The sequence below is a fragment of the Poecilia reticulata genome, chromosome 11, assembly GCF_904066995.2.
Source record: "Poecilia reticulata chromosome 11, P_reticulata-male-v2, whole genome shotgun sequence".
In the NCBI taxonomy this organism is placed as follows: Eukaryota; Metazoa; Chordata; class Actinopteri; order Cyprinodontiformes; family Poeciliidae; genus Poecilia; species Poecilia reticulata.
In genome coordinates, this window is record NC_088840.1 from 13,509,600 (window position 1) to 13,536,884 (window position 27,285).

At 40.2% G+C, this 27,285-nt stretch overlaps 3 protein-coding genes across 5 annotated transcripts; 2 read left to right on the plus strand and 1 right to left on the minus strand.

Annotated features, from left to right (window-relative positions):
• Positions 1–1,604: 1,604 nt before the first annotated feature.
• On the minus strand, positions 1,605–4,696 carry LOC103472349 (lens fiber membrane intrinsic protein-like). 2 transcript variants are annotated; one of them, XM_008421944.2, is made up of 5 exons: positions 4,612–4,696; positions 3,858–4,066; positions 2,515–2,664; positions 2,274–2,408; positions 1,605–2,136 (listed from the first exon to the last, which is right to left on the minus strand). In XM_008421944.2, exons 2-5 carry the CDS (start codon positions 4,030–4,032, stop codon positions 2,075–2,077), a joined length of 522 nt encoding a protein of 173 aa, XP_008420166.1. In that variant the 5' UTR covers positions 4,033–4,066; positions 4,612–4,696; the 3' UTR covers positions 1,605–2,074. The 2 variants fall into 2 exon arrangements, with proteins under 2 accessions (XP_008420166.1, XP_008420165.1); XM_008421943.3 differs by lacking the exon at positions 4,612–4,696 and adding an exon at positions 4,423–4,563.
• A 3,007-nt stretch (positions 4,697–7,703) lies between these two features.
• Positions 7,704–18,188, plus strand: ubqln4 (ubiquilin 4). Of its 2 annotated transcripts, none has more exons than XM_008421945.3 (11): positions 7,704–7,900; positions 12,148–12,299; positions 12,427–12,575; positions 12,661–12,923; positions 13,060–13,224; positions 13,324–13,546; positions 14,257–14,396; positions 14,636–14,719; positions 16,059–16,174; positions 16,269–16,437; positions 16,558–18,188. In XM_008421945.3, exons 1-11 carry the CDS (start codon positions 7,757–7,759, stop codon positions 16,708–16,710), a joined length of 1,758 nt encoding a protein of 585 aa, XP_008420167.1. In that variant the 5' UTR covers positions 7,704–7,756; the 3' UTR covers positions 16,711–18,188. The 2 variants fall into 2 exon arrangements, with proteins under 2 accessions (XP_008420167.1, XP_008420168.1); XM_008421946.3 differs by having other exon boundaries at positions 7,705–7,900; positions 13,060–13,218.
• Positions 18,189–19,520: 1,332 nt separating this feature from the next.
• LOC103472351 (ras-related protein Rab-25-like) lies at positions 19,521–22,334 on the plus strand. The gene is made up of 5 exons (XM_008421947.3): positions 19,521–19,963; positions 20,457–20,652; positions 21,420–21,613; positions 21,706–21,786; positions 21,862–22,334. Exons 1-5 carry the CDS (start codon positions 19,927–19,929, stop codon positions 21,987–21,989), a joined length of 636 nt encoding a protein of 211 aa, XP_008420169.1. The 5' UTR covers positions 19,521–19,926; the 3' UTR covers positions 21,990–22,334.
• Positions 22,335–27,285: the final 4,951 nt, after the last annotated feature.

A 27,285-nucleotide genomic window follows, 5' to 3' on the forward strand; every position in this document is an offset into this window, starting at 1 on the left:
GCTTTCACCTCCTCAATAAATGTCTTAAACCAGCTCTGATCTGACTGCAAGAAATATTCATTTCAGAGTTTTTAAGACACGAATAGATTTTCCAGTGGGAAAATCTCTCTGCGTGCATGTTTTTGTAGTGAATAGTAACAGGAGGGGATGGGTGATGGACGTGTGGGCTGAGGACAATTTTCATACGTCCTGCTGTGTCAGCGTCACGTTCCATCACCAAAAGGAAAAACTCCAGAGAAGAACCAGGAAAAAAAACTTTAGAAAACTGGGATTATACAGTTTAGTAGTCCAAGTAATGAATGAAGTCTTCATTATATTATGAAGACTGAATACTATGTTGTATTGTAAGAAGAAAAGCAAACAGATTTAAAACTATTGAGGGAATGAACAATGTCAGGTGATGTTTGGGATGTTGGACAAAAATCTTAATTTTTGTCAAATCCACCTGAATATCAAAATTTGTTTTTTCACATGTTGATACAAAATACAGCATATTTATGTTTTTATTGCGGAGTCATCATCTGAAATAATAAAAAATAATAATCTTTCATTTAGGTGATTTCATATGTGGGGGAAAAACCAAAAATTGCATGTTCATTGTTTTCATAAAAATCACTAGAGCCACAATCAGTGGCGGTGCTGATGATTCTGATCAGTTAAACATATCTGAAAAAAGTGGTAATGCATTGGTCACTGTTCTAAGTTTAGCAAAGTGTTGAAAATCCTTCATTCAGTAATCAATGAGTTCCTATTTCTTCTCAGGCAGCCAACATCTGTTTATCTTCCATACAAAGTAAGGAGGTCAGAACAAATGGTTAACAAAATCAGCCAGAGTTTATGTTTTCAATCTGAGTTTTCTTTTATTCTGTTTTCCAATTATATATAATACTATGTAAAATACTGGTGTATGAATGTAGGGCTCTCAATATTTGTAGTCGCAGAATCTTTCCACTTTTTTACGACAATAGTCTCTAACACCTGAATTTATGGTGTTTTTTTGTATGTACAAAAAACACACAAAAAGAGTACTAACTCTGCATAAATGTCACTCATTTTGATTTGAGCAGAGCTAACTAAAGATAAATTGTGACGTTTCCCCTCTCCTAGGTTCTGACCTTTGTGTATGATTTAAGACACGATGTTAAAAACTCCGGACAACATTAGAAAGCTTATCTCTTTCCAGCAGCCTCTTCAACCAAGTATGGAAGCTGAATCTTTCTCCAGACGTGTTTACATTTCTGTCATCGTTTCTGCGTCACATAGTAGTCAAAGCATTCATTACATCAGCTGCAGCTCTCTTTTCTTCCATGCTAATGAAGAGGATTGAGCGAATACCAAGAAAAAGGAGGAAACTGCATTCACTGACAAAGGGGAGTTAGACAATCAGTAGCGGGAGCCCTCCACCCAGGTTCCCCGGCCTTTGGCTGCATTTTTTCTTTTTGTTTGCCATCAGTCTTCGTGCAAATTGTTGTCTGTCGAGGAAAATGATAAGGAACATCCTGCTGGGTGGAAAGGTAAATCCTTTCCCATGAAACTCACAAGTGATAACGGCTGATTATCACTTTTGTCATCTTATCAAGGAAAAAAATTCATGAGACAAACGAACAGCCCTCAGAAATTTGCCAGTTTTAATTCAAATTATAGAATGAATGCTCTCTCAAAGTTTTTTTTTTTCTGCATGTATAAGACAAGAATCTATCTGTGTTGTTACATCATGTCCAGTTAAACAAATTCACATTATACAGGAATGATGAACAATCTTCTTTCTATAACAGGTTTATTATCTGTCAATGCAATATTCAAATCAACTGTGTTAAGCAAAGGAAGAGCGCGCATGGTCAGCTGTGTTAGTGCTGCCATCTGCTGGCGAATAATGCCTTAAGTTTGTCAATGTTGAGCATTCCTAGAATAAAAACTGTGCTCCCGCATCCTTCCACAAACAAGTCGAGCAGACCCCCAAAGACCTGCGAGAGCATCTCCATCAGATGTTCCATCTTCATTGGATCAGTCGTGACTCCCCTGATGCTTCCTGCTTGTCGATCCAAACTAAGAGTCCTCTGTGTTCTGGAGACATCTAGCGTGGCCCAGTTCCCCTTCGGCACTCACACATTCTGTAGGCGCATATGTAGAAAATACCTGCAAGAGACGGCACTTGTAGCGGTTGTGGCAACTTTAAACTTTGCAACAACCTGGCTGCTTTCTTTTAGAGCGAGACATGGGGTTTGTTCTGAGAATTAAGCTTTTAGACGGCGTCGCATTTTGTCATTTCACACCTGCAAAGAAGGTCATGAGCATGGCCACCCAGCCCAAGATGTAGGACCAGGAGAAACGCCAGTCGCCGAAGCGCTTTCCCAGGAAGTTCACCGTCACGCCGGTGTAGATCGCCATAGCCAGCAGTACAAAGAAGGCTGAGAATCAGACAGTTTGTGTCAGTCATACTCTATGGTCCATTTACATTTATAAAAAAAACATTGACTGTGTCTTTTGCTCTGTAGGCAATTGATGGAAACCCACTGGAGATAAAAAACATGATTCCTGCAGCAAAGGAGCGGTTGAACCTTTCGAAGGAGGAGAAGTGTGAGAAGGACATGATGCCGGCGATGATGCCTGCGAAGCACGACATTCCTGACAGGATCATGAAGGCCCTGGTGGCATTCCAATAAGCTGGAAGGAACAGGTAGAAATCTTATTTCGTCATTACCACTAATCAATTTAATGCATTTATTGGTATTCCGTTGTGCAACCATTAGCCCACAAAAACAAGTCAGCATTCCTCTTTGTGTTTCTCAAAAGAGAAACTAAGGGAAATAATAATAATAAAAAACATTTACAGTAAGTGCAATAACATAAAGTGCATAATCATCACAGCAGGTCAGCAGTTTAACAACGCAAGACAGTCTGGTGGTTCTGTTTTTGATCCTGTGGCACCATGTGCCTTAGGAAGTTCGAAAACCATAAGGGATATTGACTCTTTCAGTTCCCCTCACTACCCACAACAAGGCCCTCTTGTCTGCCATATTGCAACTGGATCACAACAGCAAGGTGAGAAGCACACAAACACACACACACACACACACACCCGCACACACACACACACTGCTTATGCACACACTTAGACACATATGCACTGGGGTGGAAAGGACATAAGTGGCTGGGAAAGTGTGTGAAAAACTTAAATTGACCAGCTATAATGAGTTAATAATCATCTAATTGGAAGAGGAACTTGTTATGTTATCTAAACCAACCAATGTGATCTTATTGGCCCATCATTTTTCTGCTGAACTGAGCCACTGCGTCAGCATTTTTGATCAGTCCCCATTGTTTTCATAACAGAAAAGAATCAACAAATACAGTTTTTATAACTTAACATGACTTTACACCAAAAACAAAAATGTACTAGGGGCACCGGGCGGCTCAGTTAGAAAAACAGGCGCACCGTGTGTGGAGGCGGTAGTCCTCGACCCAGTTGTCCTGAGTTCAAATCACACTCTTGTTCCTTTTGCTGCAGGTCTTCTCTTTATCTGATTTACTAACCAATAAATGCCCCCCCAAAAATTACCCAATATACTTCTTGGTGCAAATTTTTAAACTCTTATGCTTGTTTAATAAATGCCTGATTATTTGTTTTAAATATGAAGATTCTTTGCTTTTTAAAAAAAAAATTGTTTCAAATGTGCCTGTATTACCAACGTGCGCTTCAGGACCTAGATGAATGTTATTAAGCTGAGAAGACACACAAAAAACGTTTGAAAAGTACATTAAAATAAGGATTCACCAAACATATTCTTTGTGTTGAAGGCGACTGAAAACACTCAGAAAAGAAAAGTCTCACGATTCATGCCTGGAAATGATCTTACCTATGCTGTCGGTCTGCATGTAGCACTTGTTGGACATGCAGTACCGCCAGAGACCCTGGTGGGCATAGTTTCCAGACAGACGATACTGCATCCAGTAGTCTGTGGCAGTGGAGACCACCAGCAGGATGTTGCCCACGATGGCACAGAACAGGCCCCCGCCCATGAAGCTGTACATCTTGAGCTGAGACAACGGGGCCGCTGCAGAGGAACTGTGCAATAAGAAACACATCGTAGACACCAACTTGAAATTTTATACATTTTAACAACTTATTATCCAAGACTTGTGATGGAAGGGCTGGAGAAAGGGACAAATAAAGCAAAAAAATAAAAAATTCTTAGCATAAGACAGCAGAGGAGCAGTTTCCGAAAAAAGATCTGAGCTGTAGAACAAGACATAAGAAATATGTATAGATATTTGAGGAAGGTTTGGTACCAGAGTCAACCCCAAAGTCAGTCATTACAAAAAAAAAAGGCCCTCTAATAATTACACTCAACGCTGCATCTCCTCTAGAATCTGTGAGAAAACATCATCGGTGCACATAAGATTTCCAGAAAAGACGTTTACCTCTGCTTTACTGGAGACATTGCCAAAACAAACCTAACAAAAAGCTACTGTTATGATGCTGCAGCTTGTTCCTCGTCCAAACCCTCACGGGCATTTGCTCATGAGCACAATGAGGTTAAATCTGATTCTGCGGGCCTGCATGTCCAATCACACACAGGTGGGGAAACCCTCTCAGATACACTCTCTTACCTTGATTCTGGAAACGTACGCTCTCTACTTCCCACCTTGCAGAAGTAAAGAATGGAAAACAGAGAGTGGGTCGTTGCTCTCTTTGGGAGGGGGCTACCAGGAGAGAGAGAGAGAGAGAGAGAGAGAGAGAGAGAGAGAGAGAGAGAGAGAGAGAGAGAGAGAGAGCTTCACAGACAATATACAGGCAAAAGGTTGCCCTCTTTTCTTTTTTTGTTGATGGAGGCAAAATCCTTTACTGCCCTCAGTCTCCCTGTGGGGGCTGCATTTGAATGAGAACCCTACAGTGCATGTGATTTGTACATGTTGGTGTATCCTATCCCCAACAGGGTTAATGGGGCCTTGGAGAAGGGGTAACGCAGAGGTCCTTACCTTTTTTTTTTTTTTTTTTAGAGAGAGAGGGGCACATTTGTTTGTTTGTAAATGGTGTACTCTAGAACTGGGGATGTGCAAAGGTATGCAGGACCTACTGCGTCAATGCAACTTGCTGAAACAAACACTTTTCTTTCAGCGCTTCCTCAATGGGGCGTCACATAAAGGGTGAATGCTCCACAGCATGGGGACAACACAGCAGGGTTTAAAATCTGATAAAACATATTCAAAAAAAAAAATGTTTCAAATGTACAGCAGCTGCTGCATGCTACTGTAAGAAGTACTTTCATCTACCAATATGACACCTGAAAAAGAAATGAATTTTCAACTCCTGAAAAAGAAATGAATTTTCAACTGCCTTTCTTTAATGTTGATATTAAATGCTTTTAAGTCTGTCTGCAAAATGCAAACATGTCAAGCCTTTCCTACAAGGTGCTTGTCTTTTTTGTTGACATGAACAGCAAACAAAGAATCAAAATCCTAATTCCTTGAAGAGATACATTTGATAAGACTCAGTAGATGACAGATAATTGCACAACACAAGCATTTTACTTATTATTATTTTTATTAAAAAGAAGGACAAGAAGAGCATACACAATTCATGCAAGCATTAGCAATAGGAACAAGTAAACACATAAGTCTTGAAGTAAGAGTTGTTTTGGTGGATCAGAAAATTTGGAATAACCAAAGAAAGAAAACAGAATAGCTCCTGGAACAGTAAGAGCTATTTCCAGGAAATACAGACAGCTTAGCAAAGCAACATTGATCTAGGAATACTTTCACTGAAAAAGAAAAACGGACAGAGGACACAACATTTATAGTGGTGTTTGCATATCAGTGGCTCCCTTTGCTCAGTTCAAGCTGTGAGTAATATTTATGAGTGAGGAAAAGATGCAGAGAGTGAGAATTGCTCCATCATTGCCTAAGACTACTAAACAGCAGAACTCTACATATGTAATCAAATGCTAATGAGAATTCAGCATATTCTGTCAATTCACAGTTCTGTCAATGGTTCTGTCCATAAAAAAGGCAAGCACAAATTCTCAGACTATGAGTACATTTTATTTGGAATAAAATAAGTGCAAAGAGTACACAAAGTGAATATCAGTAATCCCTCCATTAGTGGCTCCATCCAGGAAGGAGACCACCCTTAATAAAGCCTGATAAAATAGTTATAATGAAAGACTGAAAGAAAATCTGACTTTGTAAAAGCAAAACACTAAGAAATACATTACTTCAAATATTGCACAAATAAACTAATTGTAGGACATAAAAAAACAACAACTTGCAAATAAAACAAATCCTGGACAAATCAAAACAGCAAGACAAAAACCAAGAACCCTGAATAAATGAATTCTACTTTAGGCTTTGAATTTGGATAGACTGGATAAATTATGTACAGATTTCATAAATCTTGTGCATGGAATATAACATCCATACCAGATGCCTTTGGGAAAACTCATGGACGCATCCTTGGTGAGGTGAAGAGAAATTAACTGCAAGGTGCCATTTCATCTTTGGTTAGAAGTATTTTCATAAGAGTTTTTCAGTAACACAAATTTCACCTATTTTTGAATTAATGTTTATATTTACAGAGTTAGCCAGTGTGGTATTATCAGTCTCATAGTGTTAGTGTTAATTTAACCCTAAATTAAAGCTAAAGGACCAACTCTCCAAAATGGGTTCTGTTTGGTGTGGAGGCATAGACACACAGCAAATTGTGTTGGCATCAGTGTTAAACAGTTCAAGACTTTAAGACTCTTCACAGACTGTTAGTATATCGGTTCATATACTAACAGATGAATTTCAGTATTTTTTTTATTTCACAACAGAAAGACTGGAGATTACACACTTAGCAACTGAGCTGAGGGATCGTAGACCATACGATCCATTAAGCCAATTAAAGTCAACTGAGTACATTGAACTGCCGCGGAAACTCTTGCGAGGGCAATAGTTTGAAAGGTGTCAATGAACAAAGATGTTCTCAGAACAAAAGGCTACATTTCTGCTTCATTTCTTCATAGAATTAAAGTGAAGCAATTAGAAAACTTCAAGTTTAACCCACAGCTGAATTGGATCATGTTGACTGTTTTATTTGATTTGATTTGTGGGTTTTTAAATAGCTTTCAGTATTGGTTCATCTAAAAGTGTAATTATTTCTATCTAAGCAGACAACATGTTAGCTTTGAAGTGAAGTAAAATCTGGGGGACAAAATTGTGTAGTGGCTCAACATCTGAAATGTTGATTTTCCTGTGCAAACCAAAAAAAGGGGAAAGTTTTCAGTTATGATGCAGTTTACAAATAAGATAAATATTTTAAATTCAAGGAAATTGGTGTATACAATTTCTTGGCCAATTGATTACTGCATCTTTAATACAGGTATAACTAGTTGTGGTTTTAATTTTTTGTTGTCTTCAAAAATTGCAGTAGTGTTTAGCAAGTTATCCATGTGATTTGCACTTCAGAGGCACCGTATTAAATGAATTCATTGAAAAACAATAGTTCAGATCAGTGGTTTAAATTTGGTCAGTTTCCTTACATTTTAATATTAGAATAAATCCCTCTATTATTATTATTATTATTATTATTATTATTATTATTATTATTATTATTATTATTATTATTATTATTATTTTGTGAACTTTTAACCGATTAACTCATACAGGAACTACTTGGACCGACTGGGTGGGTGAAAAAAAAAAAAAAACACACACGAGACCTGATTTGAACCGGAAGTGAAAGTTAGATCCGAGCTGTTCCATCGGCGGAGTAAAGATGGCTGAGCAAGGCGCCGCAGATCTTGGTAACAACAATAATAATAAACCCGAAGCCTCCGAGGGGACGATTATCAAGGTCACAGTGAAAACACCCAAGGACAAGGAAGAGATCGCCATCGCAGAGGACGCTTCTGTCACTCAGGTTGGTCGGATGCTGTTCATCGTTGCGCTCTAACGTCATGCCCACAACTTCAGCTAGGAAGCTAAACCATTAGCATGTATCACCACTCTTACCGGCTAACTGGGGCTGCTGGGAATGAAAGCGGCTGTGTGAAATCGAAATACTATTGGTTAGGTTGCCATTTAGTCGGCAACCATTTCGTTGTAAATATCTCACTCTACGAAACGACCGCGCTAAGATTTGGAAATTGCTAACCGGCTAGCCAGTCAATTGCTAGCCGGGGAGCTAAGTTAGCCTGTTATTCGGACCAACTATGTAGCTGAACAAGTGTCAGCTGACGAGTACGCGCTCACTGTGCTAACTACAAGAAGCAGTAACACTCCGACAAAACCATGGAAGTGGTTCCATATAGCTGGTCCATGGTGTATCGCTTTCATTTCCTACTTCAGCTCCACAGTCTGATAAAAAAAGTCGAAGCTGTCTTTCAGTCTAGAACATTCTCATTGCTGCTCCTGAGTCATCCAGGCTTCTTGGGGATTTCTAGTATCCTCAGTGCTGCTGTTGGCTTGGCGACGGATTCACCTGGAAAAGCAAGGCACTGTATGTAATCACATTCAGAGCAGGGTGTTCAGCGGTGTGTACTAATGTTGGTTCCTCTTGTGCAGTAACGCATATATACATGTGTTCATGTTTTGGGGATATTATTACTTATGTGTGAAAGTGTGTTTTAGATTTATTCAATAAATGTAACATTACAAGTAATATGGATGAAGAAAATAAATGACTTTTGTTAAGATGATGTCCAAAGGAAATTCAAATATGCCACATTTTTTTCGTCTTCAAGATCTTTTGAAGTTATTTATTGAAAACAAAGCAACATGCAGTGTTTTATGGAGGTGCCCTACACAAAATGAATATAAATTGACCATATTGAACACATATTTTGGAATATTTTAGACTGAATTAAGCTTCAACTAACATCAAGTTGCGATTTCACAAATGTTACATTTTTCCATAATACTCTTCCCATCATCCCAACTGGAATTTTCTCCAAGCTGCAGAGCTGACCCTCCCCCATCTGTTGCTGAATACTACAGGCCAGCTGACTGAGTAAAGGCTACCATGCTTTTACTTTGTAAGCAAGGATAATTTTATTAGCTTTTAAGCACATGGAAAATACAACTACTTTTTATTCGCACTTAAAAAGTGTTAACATTATTATAATCGTGATGGTTTATATATCTTGTTTTAAATGAAAGCAGATGGATCACATTTTAATTTATTTATTTTGGTGTAATTATTGCAAAACTAGTATTTTAAGTCGATGAGAAAATGATGGTGAACTGTGACTAACTTCAGCGCAGCGTTTTGCTCACAGGATGCGAAGGATTAGTCTAAATGCTGCATCTTTTGTCTGTGGCCAAGATTTGTTAGACCAAGTCTCACTGTGTTCTTTGTAACCCCAGCACTCTTGAAAATTCATGCCTCCATTTTTATAGCCAAACCTGGCAATTTTGTCCCTTCATACCTGTAAACAAACACTTTTATACCCAGACACTTCTACAACTCTGTATCAGATGATTTTTCTACGTGTTTTCACGAATTGTACCATACCATACCAACTTTATTTATAAAGCACTTTAAAACAACCACAGCTGACACAAAGTGCTGTACATTAAAACACAACATGACAATAAAAAAAATAAAAAATACTCTTACAGTTTAAAAACAAACATACAATTTAAAACTAGATCCCGCTGGAGTTGAAAGTCAAGTGAAATAGATGGGTTTTAAGACGAGCTTTAAAAGAATTATGAAGAGATAAACAGACCTAAAACTCTAAAAACACACTTTTAGTTACATTTATGTAATAAAGCAATTTCCATTTCCATTTGGTTACTTTAAATCAGAAGACAAACTTTAATACCGTTCAATTTTCTTCCAGTATTTTCCGTTTCCCATTTTAACATTTCTGTCGTGGTCATAGAGAGAAAAGCACATTATCCTGCATTTATCTTCTGACTGTTTTTATGCGCTCGTACCAAGCAGATGGATAGACATAAAAGATACTCAATACTTTTCCAACATACTTGCATATATCATCATGATGAATAATAAACATTTACTTATACAGTCTCACCACTGGCTTATATACTAGAATCCAGGCATCTACATTGTTCCACTGAGTGAATATGCTCTGCTGTGTTTTATTATAACACTGAGAATATACTCACTGTTTATAAAAGGTCAAAGTACCTGTTTTAAATATTCAAACAGATTAGATCTCAAGTTATCTTTAAAAAAGGGTGAGGGGGGAAAAATACAACATATGCTTAGAAAGTGACCAGAACATAAAAATGTTTTTGAAACATGCATTTACTGGAATTAGGTGTAACTAGGAAGATTTTGCATACAAAGCATAACAAAAAAAAAAATAAAAAATAGGTTTGCAAAGTTACATCTAATAAAAATTAAAGGAATAAAATTGTTAGGATTGTTGGCTGTATTTAGGGAAAGTCTAACACACCAAACCAGCCCAAAGAGCTTGTTAAATCAGTCAAACACAGTGAAACGGGGATTTGTTTTGTTCCCACAAACGGTAGAATCCTTGCAGTCACTGAGTCGGTGATTAACTAATTCCTCCGTAACCCAAATGTCCAGGGCTGACAGGTAGCATTTGGATAAAATCGGATCACGTCAAAGGACAATGAACTCAAAACCAACAGCAGCAAATCTGCAGCAGAACGGGTAAAAAAAAAAAAAAAAACTATCAAGGTGTCGCAATCGCTCAGTCAAAGTCCAGATCTCGGCCCCTACATGCTGGGGGCGACATTAGGAGAGCCGTGCATGAATAACCTCTGAATAAATAAATAAATGACTGGCTGGAGATATAAATCATCTAAGTCATTGTAAAAAAAATAAAATCAAAATACATCACAGCATCAGTCTGATGAGATCAAACCTTTTGCTCTTTATTCTATACGGTACTTTGGTTTTAATGTGTTTTTTTATTGGATGTTATGTTTAACTTGAAGATTTGATAAACACTTGATGTATTTTTTAGTATAAGTTTTATTGTAATATTGTCTATGATTTTTTGTCTTCATCCCATTGAAAACTAATAACTATAGCACCTAAACAGCAACTGCATAAATATTGAAGGCCTAAATACTTTGTGCCTTGAGGTTATTGTGAAACCTCTGCGTGGATCCACTTCATGTTTGTTTTTCATTAGTTTGGATTTAGATGAAAATAAAAAAGTTTTTTTTTTTTTACTTTTAAGTCAACTTTATATAATATTTCATGTCTTAATGTCTGCAAAACACCTAAAAAATTAAAGCTCTTGCAAGAAGAGCTTTAATTTGATGGTGTTCCACTATTTCACCACTAGATGTCACTAATGCTCACTGACTGTTTACTGGGATAACCCGTTTTATTATAAGCGGCAGAAACAATTGCAGCAAAATAGGACAGCAATAAGAATATTTTTTTTTTACTCTAAAAACCTTCATATAGAAACACAACAGACATAACAAGAGTGTTCATATGACCAGAAAAACGTGACTAAAAGTGGAAAATAAGGCCATAGAATGAACTATTGCAAGGTTTCCCCCAGAAAACTTGCTAGGACAGGTGGTTTGGCGTTGGGGTCATTCATCCAGCAGCCTGTCGTGTTTTTGAAATTTTACATTTTAAAATATCACTTGATTATATGTTATTAAAAGATTGGAAGATTAATACATGAACACCAACTATAAAGTCTTAAAAAATGCAAACATTTAATAAGACTTAAAAAAATATAAGCAATGCTTAGCCTGGTGGGGGCACAAGTAAAGCCTGGTGGCCTGCCAAGGGGGAAACCGTGTACTGGACTTAAGCTGCAATGTTAAGCTTTAACACCAATGCTGCAGTTTTGAGCATTTGTGTTAAAAAACTACCAATACAAACCAGTAGTTTACAAGAACTTTAGAACTCCATATTTTCCCTACAAATTACTTTGATCATGCTCGTTCTCTGGTATTTTATTAAAAATACCTAAAGTCATAACAATGGTATAAAGCGGCGTGTTTAGTGGTCGACACTGCGACTTTTCAAACCAGCTTCAGATTGACAACCAGCACATGCCTGGCCTCAAACCATCAACAAGAAGTGCTTTCCATTATGCATTCAAAACATTATCGGCCTACTTGGAGACATGTTTTTTTTTTTTTTTTTTTTCTTCCATGCTGAAATCTTACCTGGTTTTATTTATTTTTTATGTCTTTCAGTTTAAAGAGGAGATCTCGAAGCGGTTCAAAGCCAAACAAGACCAGTTGGTTTTGATTTTTGCAGGGAAGATCTTGAAGGACGGTGACAGTCTCAGCCAGCATGGCATCAAAGATGGCCTGACGGTTCACCTCGTCATTAAAACAGCACACAAGTAAGGCCACCTTTTTTTTTTTTTTTTTTTTTACAAAACTTTCTGATTCACTGAAACAGTTGACCAGCTATGACAACTTGGGTTTAACTTTTTTTTTTCTCCCTCTCTCTTTAAATTCCCTCTGTAGGGCAGCAGATGGCGGTAGCACCTCAGCCTCTAGTTCAACCTCCACCCAGGCAGGCAGTTCCAGCGCCTCTAGTCCGGCTGCCAACCCTGCCCCCACAACAGTCCCCGCCGGGTCTGGCCAGGCACCCACACAGACGCCCAACATAATGAGTGAGTCCGCCTGCGTGCTGCTCTAATTAAAAACGCTCTCCTTGCCGAAGATTACCTCGCTAAGTCAGCGCTTATCCCCCTGCAGGTGGCTTCGGAGACCTGGCCAGTCTAGCCGGTCTGGGAATGGGCTCGGCTAACTTCATGGAGCTGCAGCAGCAGATGCAGAGGCAGCTCATGTCCAACCCGGAGATGCTCTCGCAGATCATGGAGAACCCCTTGGTGCAGAACATGATGTCCAACCCCGACCTGATGAGGCAGATGATCATGGCCAACCCACAGATGCAGCAGCTGATGGAACGCAACCCTGAGATTTCCCACATGCTCAATAACCCTGAACTCATGAGACAGGTGAGGGGGGGGGGGGAAATGTCCTAAAAGTGCCTGGAGAACACTCAGATTTTATTCATTCATCATGTTAGTTGTGTGTTTCAACTTGAACCTCAATCCGCTTTGCTTCCTCTCCCTTTTTTGTCCTGCCTCTCAGACCATGGAGCTCGCCAGGAACCCAGCCATGATGCAGGAGATGATGCGAAACCAGGACCGCGCCCTGAGCAACCTGGAGAGCATTCCAGGAGGTTACAATGCCTTGAGGAGGATGTACACAGACATCCAGGAGCCCATGTTTAGCGCAGCCAGAGAGCAGGTCTCTGTGAGGAAACTTTACACATCCCCGTTTCTATCTCTCCTCACTTTATTGTGACTTAAATCCTGTGTACTAAACTGTATTTAAAAATGTTCTTCTTTACAGTTTGGAAACAACCCGTTCTCAGCTCTTGGCGGAAACTCCGACTCTGGCGCTCAGCCGTCGCGGACAGAGAACCGAGAGCCTCTGCCCAACCCGTGGGGGCCTCCGAATTCTTCAAACCCCTCTGAGAGCGGAGGGGGAACCACAGGAAGCACGAGCACCTCGGGAACCACCAACCCGAGTGTGTCCAACCCTCTGGGCGTCAACCCTGCGAGTCTGGGAAATGGTACGCTGGAGACATTCGCTGATGTTGATAAAGATAAAGAGAGTTCTCCTGATAATAAATCTCAGCACCAGTTTTTTTCTTACTTTCTGTGTCACAAAGGACTGTTGTGACATTGTCAGGAGAAGGAGGTTTAAGCTAATATTATGATCCCCATTTCTAAATATGTGTGCCTTATTCTCAACACTTAATGTTGTTTGAAGCTTTTTTGTTTTGGACTAAGAAAGGAAATGGCTCTTAGCCTTTTTTGTAATGATAGGAGTTGGCTAATAAAGCAGCTAGAAGCTAATGTGAGGGTAGTTAGCATCTGCTTCACAGCTTCCTGTCGGTGCTAAACTAAATCGCCTTTTTAATGACTCTGGGCTTTATTCAATTTAGTTTTGCAATAAGCAGCTTTTAAAACCAGATTAAAATTTTTGAAACACTCTATTTGTGAAAGCAAAAACAGGCCTTTTTAATTTTTTGGCTGTAGGGCTATAACAAAACGAGACAGTAAAAGCAATAATGTATTGATTGGATTAGAAAAAGTATTTAAATTTGTGAAGCATTCAGTTGTAATGCTTCACAAATTTAAAACTGGGGGTTATTCTAAAATCTTTTGTCGTTCCTGTGAATCCAGTGTTCGGCGGCGTCTTTGCCTCCAGGGCTCGAAGTTTTGCTAACACCCCTGTTTAGTTACGTTCACTCCTGGATGTTTTTGTTTTGTGCTGCAGGCATGTTCAACAGCCCCGGCATGCAGAGTCTACTCCAACAGATCTCTGAAAACCCTCAGCTGATGCAGAACATGCTGTCTGCTCCGTACATGCGCAGCATGATGCAGTCACTGGCTCAAAACCCAGAGTTAGCCTCACAGGTGAGGATCACAAAGTCGTAGATTAAATATTGATATTCTGGACTTGGCCTAGACGCATTTTCTTGAACATTGCAGAAAATAAAAGATATATCACATCAAGTCTTTATTCTATACTTTAGCTATATTGGTTTATACTTTTTACTGACTGATATATGCGTTAACATTTAACAGAACTGCGTAGGCAGCGTGGACTGCTGCTGGAGCCAAATGACTAATACTTTATTTCTCCCCTCAATCAGGTAATGATGAATAATCCATTATTCGCTGGAAACCCACAGCTGCAGGAACAGTTCAGATCTCAGCTGCCCATTTTTCTTCAGCAGGTACCGTTTCCATTTTCATCTAAAACACCGTTTTTGAAACTGACTGAAGCAAAACACTCCCTGGCCTTAGAATCAGGGCTGCTGCAGGGTCTCAGCATGTCTTTATTATGTCCATATTTTCATATGTGGCTGTAAATGAGTTATGTTTAGTTATGTTTGTTCATTCGTACGTTCATCCATCAATACCTTCCCAGCAAAGGAATTTTCTCTGTGCCGCTCCTTAAGCTAGCACATTTTTGTTTAAAAAATTTAAATCCAAAATGTTTTGTTACATAAACCTTGAACCAACTTTTTACTTTGTATTTATAAGTTTTGCTATGAAACAAATTAGATTTTTTTTTACTGTTATGAAGCCAGATAACAAAGTTTTATTCATTAATTCGATTTAATATTTTTTGAGTATTAATTAAGCTATTTTTTAGTAATTCAGGCAAGTAATTAATTTAAATCACTGTAAAAAAAAAAAAAAAAGGTAACACTTTATTTGAAGGGGTGTGAATAAGACTGACATGACACTGTCATAAACATGACATAATACCTGTTATGAACATGAAGAAGTCTTTATGAATGTTTATGACTGTTGTCATGAAGAGTCATTCGGTAAATAATGACGCTTTTAATGCAAAGTTGCTCTAAAAGTTGCATTGAAAGTCCATTAAAAATGCCAACTTTGTATTAAATTATCATTATTTACAAAATCCTGCAAAGTTGGCACTTTTAATGGACTTTTAATGCAACTTTTAGAGCAACTTTGCATTAAAAGTGTCATAATTGCAGAATGACACTTCATGACAACTGTCATAAACAATCATAAAGACTTCTTTATGTTCATGACAGATGTTATGTCATGTTTATGACAGTGTCATGTCAGTCTTATGCACACCCCTTCAAATAAAGTGTTACCAAAAAGGAATTCAAATCAAAATAACAAAATTTAAGTTCTTAAGTTTTAGCAATTCAAGTATGTTTTTCTTCTTTTGTATGATAACTTACAATTTAAGTTGTTTTATATCATTTATTTTACTTTTGTGTCTTTTTGCTGACACAAAAGTGTCAGTGCATTATACCAAAAGTGCATTATACCAATCCGTTTAGGGTTTATGTGTTTTGTTCATCATACCACACACGTGTCTGATCGGGGATAGATTTTTTTTAAAATAATTACTCAATTTTTAAAACGTATTTTCACCTCTAGTATCTGAATTCTAAACAGCTTATAATATAAACCCACCATCTTTCTGGCTTTGACTTCTGTGGTCTTGTCGTTCATGCTGCTGAAATTTGAATTGCTTACAGTCACCTTTGCTAATTGTCTGCTTCCATTTCTGCCCGTCTCCAGATGCAGAACCCTGAGGCGCTGTCCGTCATGACCAATCCCCGGGCCATGCAAGCTCTAATGCAGATCCAGCAGGGCCTCCAGACGCTGCAGACGGAAGCCCCAGGCCTTATGCCCAGGTAGGCAGAGCGAGACGTCACCTGCACACACACACTGGGATTTAGTCTGGGGTTTGGATTCAACATTTGCGTTTGTCTTTTTCTTTTGGCCCAGTTTGATGACGGGTGGAATTCCAGGCGTGCCCACAGGAGGCGCCGTTCCCGCGGAGAACCCCGCCTCGTCTCCCAGCAGTGCTGCAACAAACCCTGCTCAGCAGCAGCTGATGCAACAGATGCTCCAGATGTTTGCTGGAGGAGGTGGAAGTGGAGGAGGAAACGGAACGGTACGCGACCACACACACTCGCACACGCATACTGAAATCACCATACTGTGCATGGTGGTGTTTTTTTTTTTGTTGTTTTGTTTTTGTCTTACTTCAATCTGTACTGACTGTTCCCTTCAGAGCCAAACCCCAGAGGTGCGGTTCCAGACCCAGCTAGACCAGCTGAACGCCATGGGCTTCATCAACCGCGAGGCCAACCTGCAGGCCCTCATTGCTACTGGAGGAGACATCAACGCCGCTATCGAGAGACTGCTGGGCTCACAGCCCTCGTAAAGACATACAGTACATATTGACGCGCTCATAAACACGCATTTAACACATAACAAACCCAAAATCCACTGCGAACCAACAGAAATTTATGTGTATTGTCCCAAAACCTTACAGAAGAAACTTGGGCAAGAACTGAAAGACCCTCATTCTGCATCTGTTCTAAGATCATTCCCTATTTTCTTTCCCCCTCCCCCCTTTCACTTCTTTCGTTCGGCACCATCCAGCCAGCTTCACCCACAGAGTTCTGCTGTAGGGGTCGGACTGAACCGCTCTCTCCTCAAAGCGCGTTCTGACGTGAAGAGAAAGGGACTCCCGACCGTTTATTTTTTGGGGGGGTTTTTTTTGACTCATCGTTTTTTTTCACGTAAATCTGAAGTAGCGCTCCGTAGGCAAAACGTTCACGTGATCCAAACGCAACCCGTGCGATGTGAAAGGCAGTCGGCTCTGTTTCGTGCCCGGTTCCCGTCGGGCAGGTTGGTGGTTTCTATAAGCTGTGATCCTGAAAGCCAGCAGGAGAGCAGACGCTCGCAGAAGTCCCAACCGCCGTTCCTCCATCCATCCTTGTCCTCAACTCTTTTCCACACGCCGCTGGTTTTTGCCCAACAGCTTTCACTATTTATTGCAAGCGCCTTCCACACTTTCACCCTTCCAAAAGTTGTAATTCGTCACTCTGGATCAAAGTGCCCAACGTGTAAGCGCAGTGTCTTCTAGGAATCGTTTCTCCTCCTTCTGAGTCGCCGTCGCTTGTCCCGCTGTCCGACTCCGACCAGTGGGATCATGGGTAGTAAAGACCAGCCTCAGACGGGAGACGTGACGTCCCACCTCCGCTGAAATTCTCATTCAAGACTGTAACCATAATCGTTTCTGTCACACAGCGGCTCCCCTGAAGCACAGGCCGCTGCTGTTGTGAACATGAATTTTACAAACCATCTTTGATTTCGTTTAAATCGGATCGTTCATCGTCTTCTCTCTTCCTGTTTGAGGTGCAGTTAGTACCTAGATATGAAGCTGATTTATTTTCCATGGATTACATGTGGAAATCAAATGAGTTAAAGTATGACATAATGGAAAGGCTTTAAAAACAAAAAACAAAAAAAAAAAACAACAGTGATGGCACCATACTTTGCTCCAATCATAAAGTCTAGGTTGTATTATTATTATTATTTTATTCTTTTTGAAATTCTCAACATTTGTAGTTGTGGTGAACTTGGCAACTGCTTCAGTAGCTCTGCTCTGTCTGTTGACCTCAGCTGAATTAAAATAAAGAAATCCATCTCCCAGTCGAAAATGTTTGAACTAACTTTTAACAGTACTGTACTAAAATAAAATTTAAAAAAGTAATAAATCATGGTCAAAAACCATTATTCCCCCGTCTCATTTTGATTACAGTGTGGTGATGGGCCAGGAACTTTAAAGGCCCCACAATGTTCTGTCTTGTTTTAATGGGAAAGTGTGAAATAAAAGCTTACATTTGCCTCCAAGTTTGTTTTTAAAGTACATATAATTGAGACTCTCTGTGCAGTGTGGAAAAGTATGGAGAATGTTTGAATCCCTTTTTTCCAAATCAGGATATATAGTGCCTTGTGAAAATATTCATTCCCCCTTTGAGCTTTTTCACTTTTTGTCGCATTGAAACTTCAATGTGTTTCATGTAATCGACCAAAATTACCACACAACTGTGGAAGTGGAGTGAAAAGGGTACGTTGGTTTTAAACTTTTACAATTAAAAAAAAAACAAACAAAAAAAAAAACGTTTCCATTGCAAATGTATTCACACCTTTTACTCTGGCACCCCCAAATAAAATCCAGTGCAACCAGATGTCACCTAGTTTGTAAAAAGTCAATTTTTTTTGTGTCTTAATTTAATGTTGGTGTGACGTCATCTGTTCTGTGAAGGCCTCAGAGGTTTGTTGGGGGAACAAACCGCATCATGTAGACCGAGAAGATTAAAGGGAGGGTACGGTTCTGAAACGGTTCCAGCTTTAGATCAGAAGACTGCAGTCATTCGGCTGAAAATTGAAAGATTACGGCAGAACTGCAGATCAGAGCATCTGCAGTGAGGCCTGTAGTAGCTCTGGGTGAGTTACAGAAATCCGATCCAGGCGGGAGGATCTGTTGACAGGGCAGCTATTTGATTGCACTCTCTACACATCTGGCCTTCGTGGGAGAACGGCAAAAGGAGGGCAAATGTTGAAAGGGAGCCAAAAGAAGCCTTGTTTGCCACAAGCATTGAAGGAGGGACACAAAGCATGGAAAAGAAGCTGTTGAGACCGTAGCTGAATTTTTTGATCAACCTAAAAAAGAAAAAAAAAAAAAAAGTTTGGCAGGAAAGTTACACAGAACGTCACCTCGATCACACCGTTCCCCTCTGTGAAACGTGGTGGCAGCATTGTGCTTTGGGGATGTTTTTCTTCAGGATGGCTGAGGAAGTTGGTCAAAGTCAATGGAGATGAAAGGTGGACAATTAGCCAAACTCAGGCCAATCCTGAGAGAAAACCTGATGTAAGTCATGAGAAGTGTTTGGGGAGGAGGCTCACCTTCTAAAAGGATCATTAACATTACTAATAGCTCAGTTTTTCAACATCCTGTATTTAACGTAGGACAATCTAGACAGGTCAAGTTCAAGCTTTTGAATTTCAAAGCTGCAGGGAAAGAAATATCTCTTTCCACACGTGAGGCTAAACTTAAAACAGTTCTTTATAATCTAAATGGAAGAAAAAAAAAGTGCTCGCTTTAAAAAAAACCATGGAAATTAGAATATCGTCCCAAACCCTGAGACTTGCGATCCTGGATTTCGAATGTGAGACTGGTGGCCAAAGAGGGTGACGTGTCCCGGCTCACAACACAACCACCTGCAGGGCGAGGTTTACTCTCATACAAATGAGTCTGGGAGTGCAGCGGAGGGTGGAGTCTGTACCTGCGAGTGGTTCTACCTGTTCCACCTGCTCTCCGTCCTCCCAGCCCTCTGGGTGTCAGCTGATGAGCAATCAGGAGTCCTGCTTCTTCGTTTTCCGGCTGTCTTCAAACAGGAGCTGCTCCTCGTCCTCCACAGCGAACAGAGATTTTTTTTCTCCCTTTCATTTTTCACCTTCGTACAAAACCAGGGAGGGAGGATACTTTTGTTTTCTCTTTCTTAATAAATACTCCTTTCAAAAATTTTGAAAGTGGCTTCTGGGTATTTGTGAGGTGGAAGAGGGACCCATCGCCACTGAGTGCAGCATGGGCTCGGATGATTCGTACAACTTTGTATTTAAAGGTAAGTCACGTTTAATTCAGCCGTCATCGTCTTAGAATAAGAAAATTATTGCGCCGCATTTCTACACACTGAAGGCAAAGCAGATTTTATCTGTGCTGCTGCTGTTTCTAAGAAAATGTAGCGTAAATATAAGGAAGTGATTGCTTCCTGCCTGCTTTGACTGAATGCTGTGACCTTTGACCTGCTAGATAAACATGAGTTCTCACACTCCCAGAGGAACAGGCGCAGTGCATCGTGCCGGTTCTTCCGAGAGCGGCAGTGATTTTCTACTTCCCTCATTCCAGACTGAACTCGCACTCAATGTGGATGTGCCACGTTGGCGTGATGTCACACGATCTGGCATCGAGCGAGTGTGACGGAAAGTCTGCACGTGTCAGATGAGATAAAGGCTATCTGATCCATTTTGGTTTCAGGAAACGTGCCGCGAAATCAGTGTGATCAATTATTAATAAAAATGGGCGTAATAGGAACTTCTTGGCGCGTGTCTGTGCAGTGGTTTTGATCGGGGAGTCCGGTGTGGGGAAGAGCAACCTCCTGTCCCGCTTCACCAAGAATGAGTTCCTGCACGACAGCCGCACCACCATCGGCGTGGAGTTCAGCACGAGGACCGTCCAGCTGGACAACTTCACCATCAAAGCTCAAATCTGGGACACAGCTGGGCTGGAGCGCTACAGGGCAATCACCTCAGCGTGGGTACACACACATAAACACACACACACAGGCGAGATTAATATCTGAGAAGTCAAAGGTACACACAATAATCGAGTGATCAGTTCATTTGCGACTTGCTGTTTGCTAACCCCTCCCTTTTATTACCAGCTGCACCTCTTCTGTACTTATCACACCTTGCTAAAGTATCCACACCCCTTGTACTGTTCCACTTATTCTTTCAAAGTATTTTATACGATAGACCAACACAAAGTGAAAAATTAAAAGTGGTTCTCAAAATTTTTGGCAAATAAAAATGTCAAAATTAAATAAATAAAATGGTGTGCATTTATATTTGGGCCCCCTTGAACTGAACAAACTTGGTAAATAGAGTCAGTCTTTGTGTAAATTGTTCCCTGGTTTAGTCTACATTCAAGACGCGTTGACCTGTAGAGCACTAAGATCCTGATCACTTCATTACCATGAAAAACTTAGCAGTGGCAGCGTCATGCTGAACTTTTCTTCCATAAGCACAGAGAATACCAGCCAAACATACACTTAGAGGAGGCTGAACACAAATGCAGGCCACACTTTTCAGACTTTTACTTGTAAACTACTCTGAAAACCGCACAGCTTTTTCCTTTGTCTTGACAATTACGCGTTACTTTCTTTTGACCTGTCGTATAAAATCTGGACAAAACACACTGGAGTCTGTGCTTTTTGCGTGATAAAAATTGGAAAAGAGTGTGAATATTTTACTGACCCAAGCAAGTGAATCTAAACTCTTGTTTCCTTCTGGTGCGTTCAGCTACTACAGAGGAGCGGTTGGCGCGCTGCTGGTGTATGACATCAGCAAACATCTGACGTACGAGAGCGCCGAGCGGTGGCTGAAGGAGCTGTATGATCACGCAGACCCTCACATGGTGGTTATGCTGGTGGGCAACAAGAAAGACCTGGAGAGCCTCAGGACCGTTCCCACAGAGGAGGCCAAAGATTTTGCAGGTGAACTCAATTGCTTCCTTATGTGCCGAAAGGATTTCCCCTCAAGAATAAACCGATTTTCATCGTGTCGGATGTTTGCCGCACCATTCCAGATAAGAAAGGCCTCATGTTCATGGAGACGTCGGCGCTGGACTCCACAAACGTAGAAGCCGCTTTCAACGAAGTCCTCAAGGGTAAGAAGAGACACAGCGCCACTCTGGTTTACGGGCAACTTTAAGGTGACACCCTAAATGTTTGATCTCCCCCAGCGATCCAGAAGAAGGTGGCCAGCAGAGAGGTGACCCGCGGCTCCATCAGCGCAGTGACCCTGTCCAGTCCGCTGGGGCTGACAAGAGAGGCTCAGGACGAGCGGAAAGGCTGCTGCAAGAGTTCCTGATGGACTGATATGTGTTGAACCAACACCATGCTTGACTGAAGCTAAAGCCCTCAGCTTCTCTTTCAGTCCGATGAGCGAGGCAGCGCAGTCTGTTGGAAACCTTTTTAGGTGTAAACTGTACAGTTTGTAGGTCATTGATTTAGTGCTCAGGCATCGAGTGAATCCGTCTTTTATAGTCACGTTTTATATCAAATGTTTCTTCAGAGCAGAGGGCCGGTGGGGAAATTTCTACTTTAGGTAGCTGTGTCATTCGTTCTCTTCATGTTTTAAGAGATGCTTTGCAAAGTCGTGTTTTGTTTTTTGTAAGCGGGAGAATTTTGACTTGGAATAAATTATTTAAATGCTTGTGTTTCCATGTTGGAATTATTTACACCTTCGTGCCATAAAACAAAGATGGTGCCTAAACTAATTTAAGATTGCAGTTGCTGACTCTTGTGTCGCTGGATATCAGCGGACTAAAAGAAACGTGTTTAGGCGAAAAGTGTGGAAAAATGTGTATTAGTTTTTTGTTTGAGGAGCTCTAGCGACCTCTGTGTTGGTCAAAGAAACTCAAAATGTGTCTTAGATGAAAGCCAAGTAGACCCCTTTAAGATGATACCAAATACTACATTATAGCGCTTTGACAAATATCTAAACCAGACACACGCCAGACTCCAAAAACAGAATTAATCTGAAGGGGTTGTTAACTTCATGAACTGATAATCACTTTAGAAGTGCTATCATGCCAAAATATCATCAAGACCTTTTATCTTTTAAAAAACTATGGCTCAGTTTTACCACCCTGACATGGGCCAAATTGTGAAGTGTTGATCTCTGGCTCACAGATGTGCTAACTGAGGCTTAGCAGCAGGATCACACCTCAGCCGCACCTCAGATCATCTGCTAAGCCTGCTTCCAGCTCGCTTAGCCGCCAACACTTTGCCCTGCGCCCCACCCTTTCTCATTCATTTATCCTTACCACATCCCTGCTGTTTGTAAATCTCTTGCTCCATCCACCACTTGGAAACAGTGATGAACGCTACTTAAACTCTTAATTCATAATTAAATCAAATTGCACCTGACCTGGAGGTGTCGGTCCAGCTGAGGTGACTCAGGAATCTGATTGGTTGCCTTTTGGGTTCCTCCATGTGGATGTTTTGAGGGCACATCCAGCACTGGCTGGCGGGTATGGAAGGACGTCATGGTTTGCTTCTTTAGCCTTCTCACAGCCTGATCCTGCTTGGATGGATGTAAGAGTCATGTGGCCAATTTAAAGTTATAGTGCGTCTCAGTGAATTAGATTATGTTCAAAGCTTACATTTCTAAAAGTTCAGTTTAAAAAAGATAAAAATCATAATTCAGTTTTGGAGACAGTTAAGGCAAAACTTTGCATCAATGCGTTGATGCAGATCAAGATTTTAGTAGCTGTAAAACCTGTCATTGGGTTACAGCTACTAAAATAACTGCGACCCAAATGTCTGTTTCATGCTTACACAAATTAAACTAAAATTAAACCGTTTTATTTTAAAGAATCACTACTAAACGTGACAGAAGCTGCTTAGGATTTGAAGGTGTTGTGTCGCCTTGCAGCCTGCAGGTGGCGGTACCAACATAACCTTTGCTCGATGCCAGACAAGAAGAAAATGAAAAGCTCAACTTTATTTCTTTCCCTCAGTGCATCTCATTCAGCTAATTTCTTGCTAAGCTTTCCTTAGTGATCACCTTGTTACTTTTTGGCTTTAACATCTTTCTGTTTCCTCTAACTTCCTCAAACTTTGTTCTGGAAACACAATGTCTGACTGTTTCCCCCACCCCTCAAAATATCAAATCCATTCATATACAGTATGCCTTGATGTATTATATGTGTGTGTGGTGTTTTTATACATCTGCACACTCAGGATATGACCACGCAGGCTCATATGGCACAACTGAGAGAATATAAATCTGCAGCAGCAGTGTTTAATGACATTCTGGACAGTAAGAGCCCCTATCTCTGGCTCACAGATGTTCACGTGAAGCTTTACTGTGGTATGAGTGTATCTGCATGCGTTTGGGGGAAGAGTCCTCTGATGGTTTTGCCACAGTGAAATGACCACAAATGCACACTTTTTTATTAATTCTCTCTAATGAAAATATGATAAGAAGCCTCTGCTGAAGGCAGTAAATGTTTAATTATATTCTGTGAAGGAAGATTTTTTTTTTTTATGGCCTTGGAATGAAGAGACATCTGGAGTAATAATCCATGCAGGTTGAGAATGTGGTCATGGAATCTGTAAATCTTTGTCTTTGCAAGCCTAGGGGTTGGAGATGCGTTTTACAAAAGAAAGGTTGATTTTTCTTAGCGCTTCTCAGGTTAATACAAATTGGTCCTGAGGTGTGGATCATGCATTTTTGACTTTGCTTCAAAGCCAATCGGCTCACAGAGGTTGGAAAGCTTCGGGTTCTGCGCGTACATGTGACAGCTGCTACCTCCATGCTGTTAGACATGTGTAGCTTGTAAAAAGTGAATGTTAGACTGGGACTCAAATGTCAGAGTTCTGTCACCTCTGACCCCAAAGCGGATCTGTTTATCTACCGTTTAAAATTCCTGCGCCTCCCAGCGCTTGGTTTCTAAGGGGGGATTACAGTCTTATCTTTCAAGAATTTACAGCTGCAGTGCCAAATCCGCAGGGGGTTCAATTGTGATATTTCTATTTTCTGGGAAATTTGACCCTGAGGAAAAAGGATCCTTTAACACTGCTGCTTTCCGAATTAGCTGCTCCTCTTGGTTTCACTGAGCTCAGCATTTGTTGTTTATTTCTACTTCCTGTGTTTGTCTGTGACCAAATGTCCTTACAAGAGATCGTTATCACAAAAGTATTTACAACTCCCCCACTTTCTTCACATTTTGTCGTATTACATCCACAAACTTTAGTGTCTATTTCATGCTGCAGACCAACACAAAATATTTCATAACTGTGAAGTGGAGGGAAATGTATGCATGGTTTTCAAAAGTTTTTGCAGATCATAATCTGAAAAGTGTGGCCTGTGTTTCTGTTCATCCAGATTTCTACATCTAGAGATTGAAATCCTTGCACATTTTCTTTTGTAAAATAACTCAACCTGTTCCAGATCAGATGGAGAGCATCTGTGAAGATGCATTTTGGCTGACATTTGGAAATCCTTTATTTAAATCATTACATTGCAGGTCTGACTTTCAGTGTCTGGCTTCATCTTTATGCCTTATAACCAGACGTCTTTAGCTCTCTTCAAACTGAGGAAAAAAATGAACTAATAAACGACTGTCGTAAGAGAAGTAATGATGGGCTGATGAGAATATTTTAAAAGAAAACAGTGGGAACGCATTTCGAGACATGCTAAAATATTCAGTGTGACTTAAAAGCAGCTAAAAAAAAAAAAAAAGCAGCATTTCACAAATGTACATCATCCACCCCGAACACCAGGAACATGGCCTTTTAAACGTCCAGATGGGATAGAATGAGATTAGTCTGGCCGTCCTTGTGTTCAAACCAGACGCCGGGCAAGTTTAGCCCAGAGATGTGGCAAACAAACTAATCAGATGAAAATGTTAAATTTCCCTGTAATTGCTGAGAGGCCAGGCAGCTGCGACTGTGAATTACTACAATCTGTAGTGATTACCAAACTTCACAGAACACCTTGCACGCTAGCCAAACACAGAGTGCTGCTTTTCTCCTCAACCTAGAGGTCACCGTCTCACTCAGACAGATATGCTTAAGGGTCAAGTAGAAACTGACAGGTGTAGCTCGCAACACTGCGTCCAACTGTTTCACGGCTAAAACTATAATCACAAACACACGTAGGAAACCAGAGTCCAAGCATTGGCGCACAACAGCCGCTGTCCTCCTTCGTCTGTCAGTGCATGTCAGCTAAACATTGCGGATTTTTCAAATTTCCACATCAGCTCACAACATCACAGACGTAGAGCCAAAGTCATTGCTCGCCGATCGCCATGGTGATGTTGTTATGGTGACTAATCAAAGAAGAGGTGAGCTGTGTGTTCAGATTGTAACACTGCCCAAAAAAGAAAAAACACGCAAAGCTGCAACGGAAACAGCAAACAAGCAGAGAGGCTGATTAACACAAGTCGGAGGCTGAGGATGAAATGTTGAGTGTGTGTTTATTGCTCTTGCATGAAAACTGAAAGCTGTTTAGTCTCAGCTCTCAAGCTTGTTTTAACATTAAAATGCGCTCAAACCAGTTTTCATAACGGTTTGTTTGTACATTTGCCTGCCATCTTGTGTTTAGCTGAATCACCCAGCTCCTCACAGCATACAGCCACACTCCAGTTAATCAACTCCTTTTGAAATCGCCTTGTTTCGTATCAGAGCCTGCTGTGCTCTCTGCCTTTCACGTTCGCAGCCCTGCCGATATCACGCGGCTCTGAAACAAGTTTCAATCAGACGTGTTGCTGGTGAGCCACAGATGCGACAGACTCGGTCTGTGTCCGTTTTGCGTAACGTTGCTTGTAATCTGTGACAGCCACGGAGGTCACCTGTGAGTTTCTGATGCGTAAAACAATGAACGAAAGCGTTATTTGAGGAATTCTTTTACATGAAACCCCAAGACCAGAAAAAATTACACTTTGGAGCTAATTTTACCCCATGTCCATTGTGGTGGCTGAAGGACGCAACTCAAGTTCTTTACATCAGCATTAAAGAATAATGTTTTTATACATGCAGAGATATAACAATTAATTATTATTATTATTATTATTATTATTATTATTATTATTATTATTATTATCATCTCCATTTGTTACCAATGATGAATTGCTAAGTGCCAGAACTGTAGCACAGCTAGATATGACAGGAAGTTGGAAAAGGTGGATTTTTTCCCCCCTCATTTTTTTTACTTTCACTATACAGTAACCATTTGAGCAGATGTTATTGTTTGATTAAAGTATGAAAACTTCATAAAAAAATGGCATTGAAACAATTTTATATACTATCTTTCCTATGATAACTGTTGCCGTTTCTCCATGAGCAATAATACATGTAGAGTAAGAGATACATATATTTTTTGGGCTGTAATCATCAGCTTTTCCATTAATGTCGACAGTAATTGTTATATAAAATATTAATTAGATTGTTGTTTTTTTTTGGTCTTGTTTAGCTGCTGTATAACTTTAAGCTTCCCCATTTCCCTAATTCCTCTGTGTGGCATCTGGCTGTTGCATTTCATTCCAAATTACTTTCATTTTGTAAATATAAACCAAACATTTTCTATGCGCAAACCCATTCAGTGTCAGTTTATTTCTCGTGGCAGTTAAACATTTTAAGAAATTATGGTGATCAGT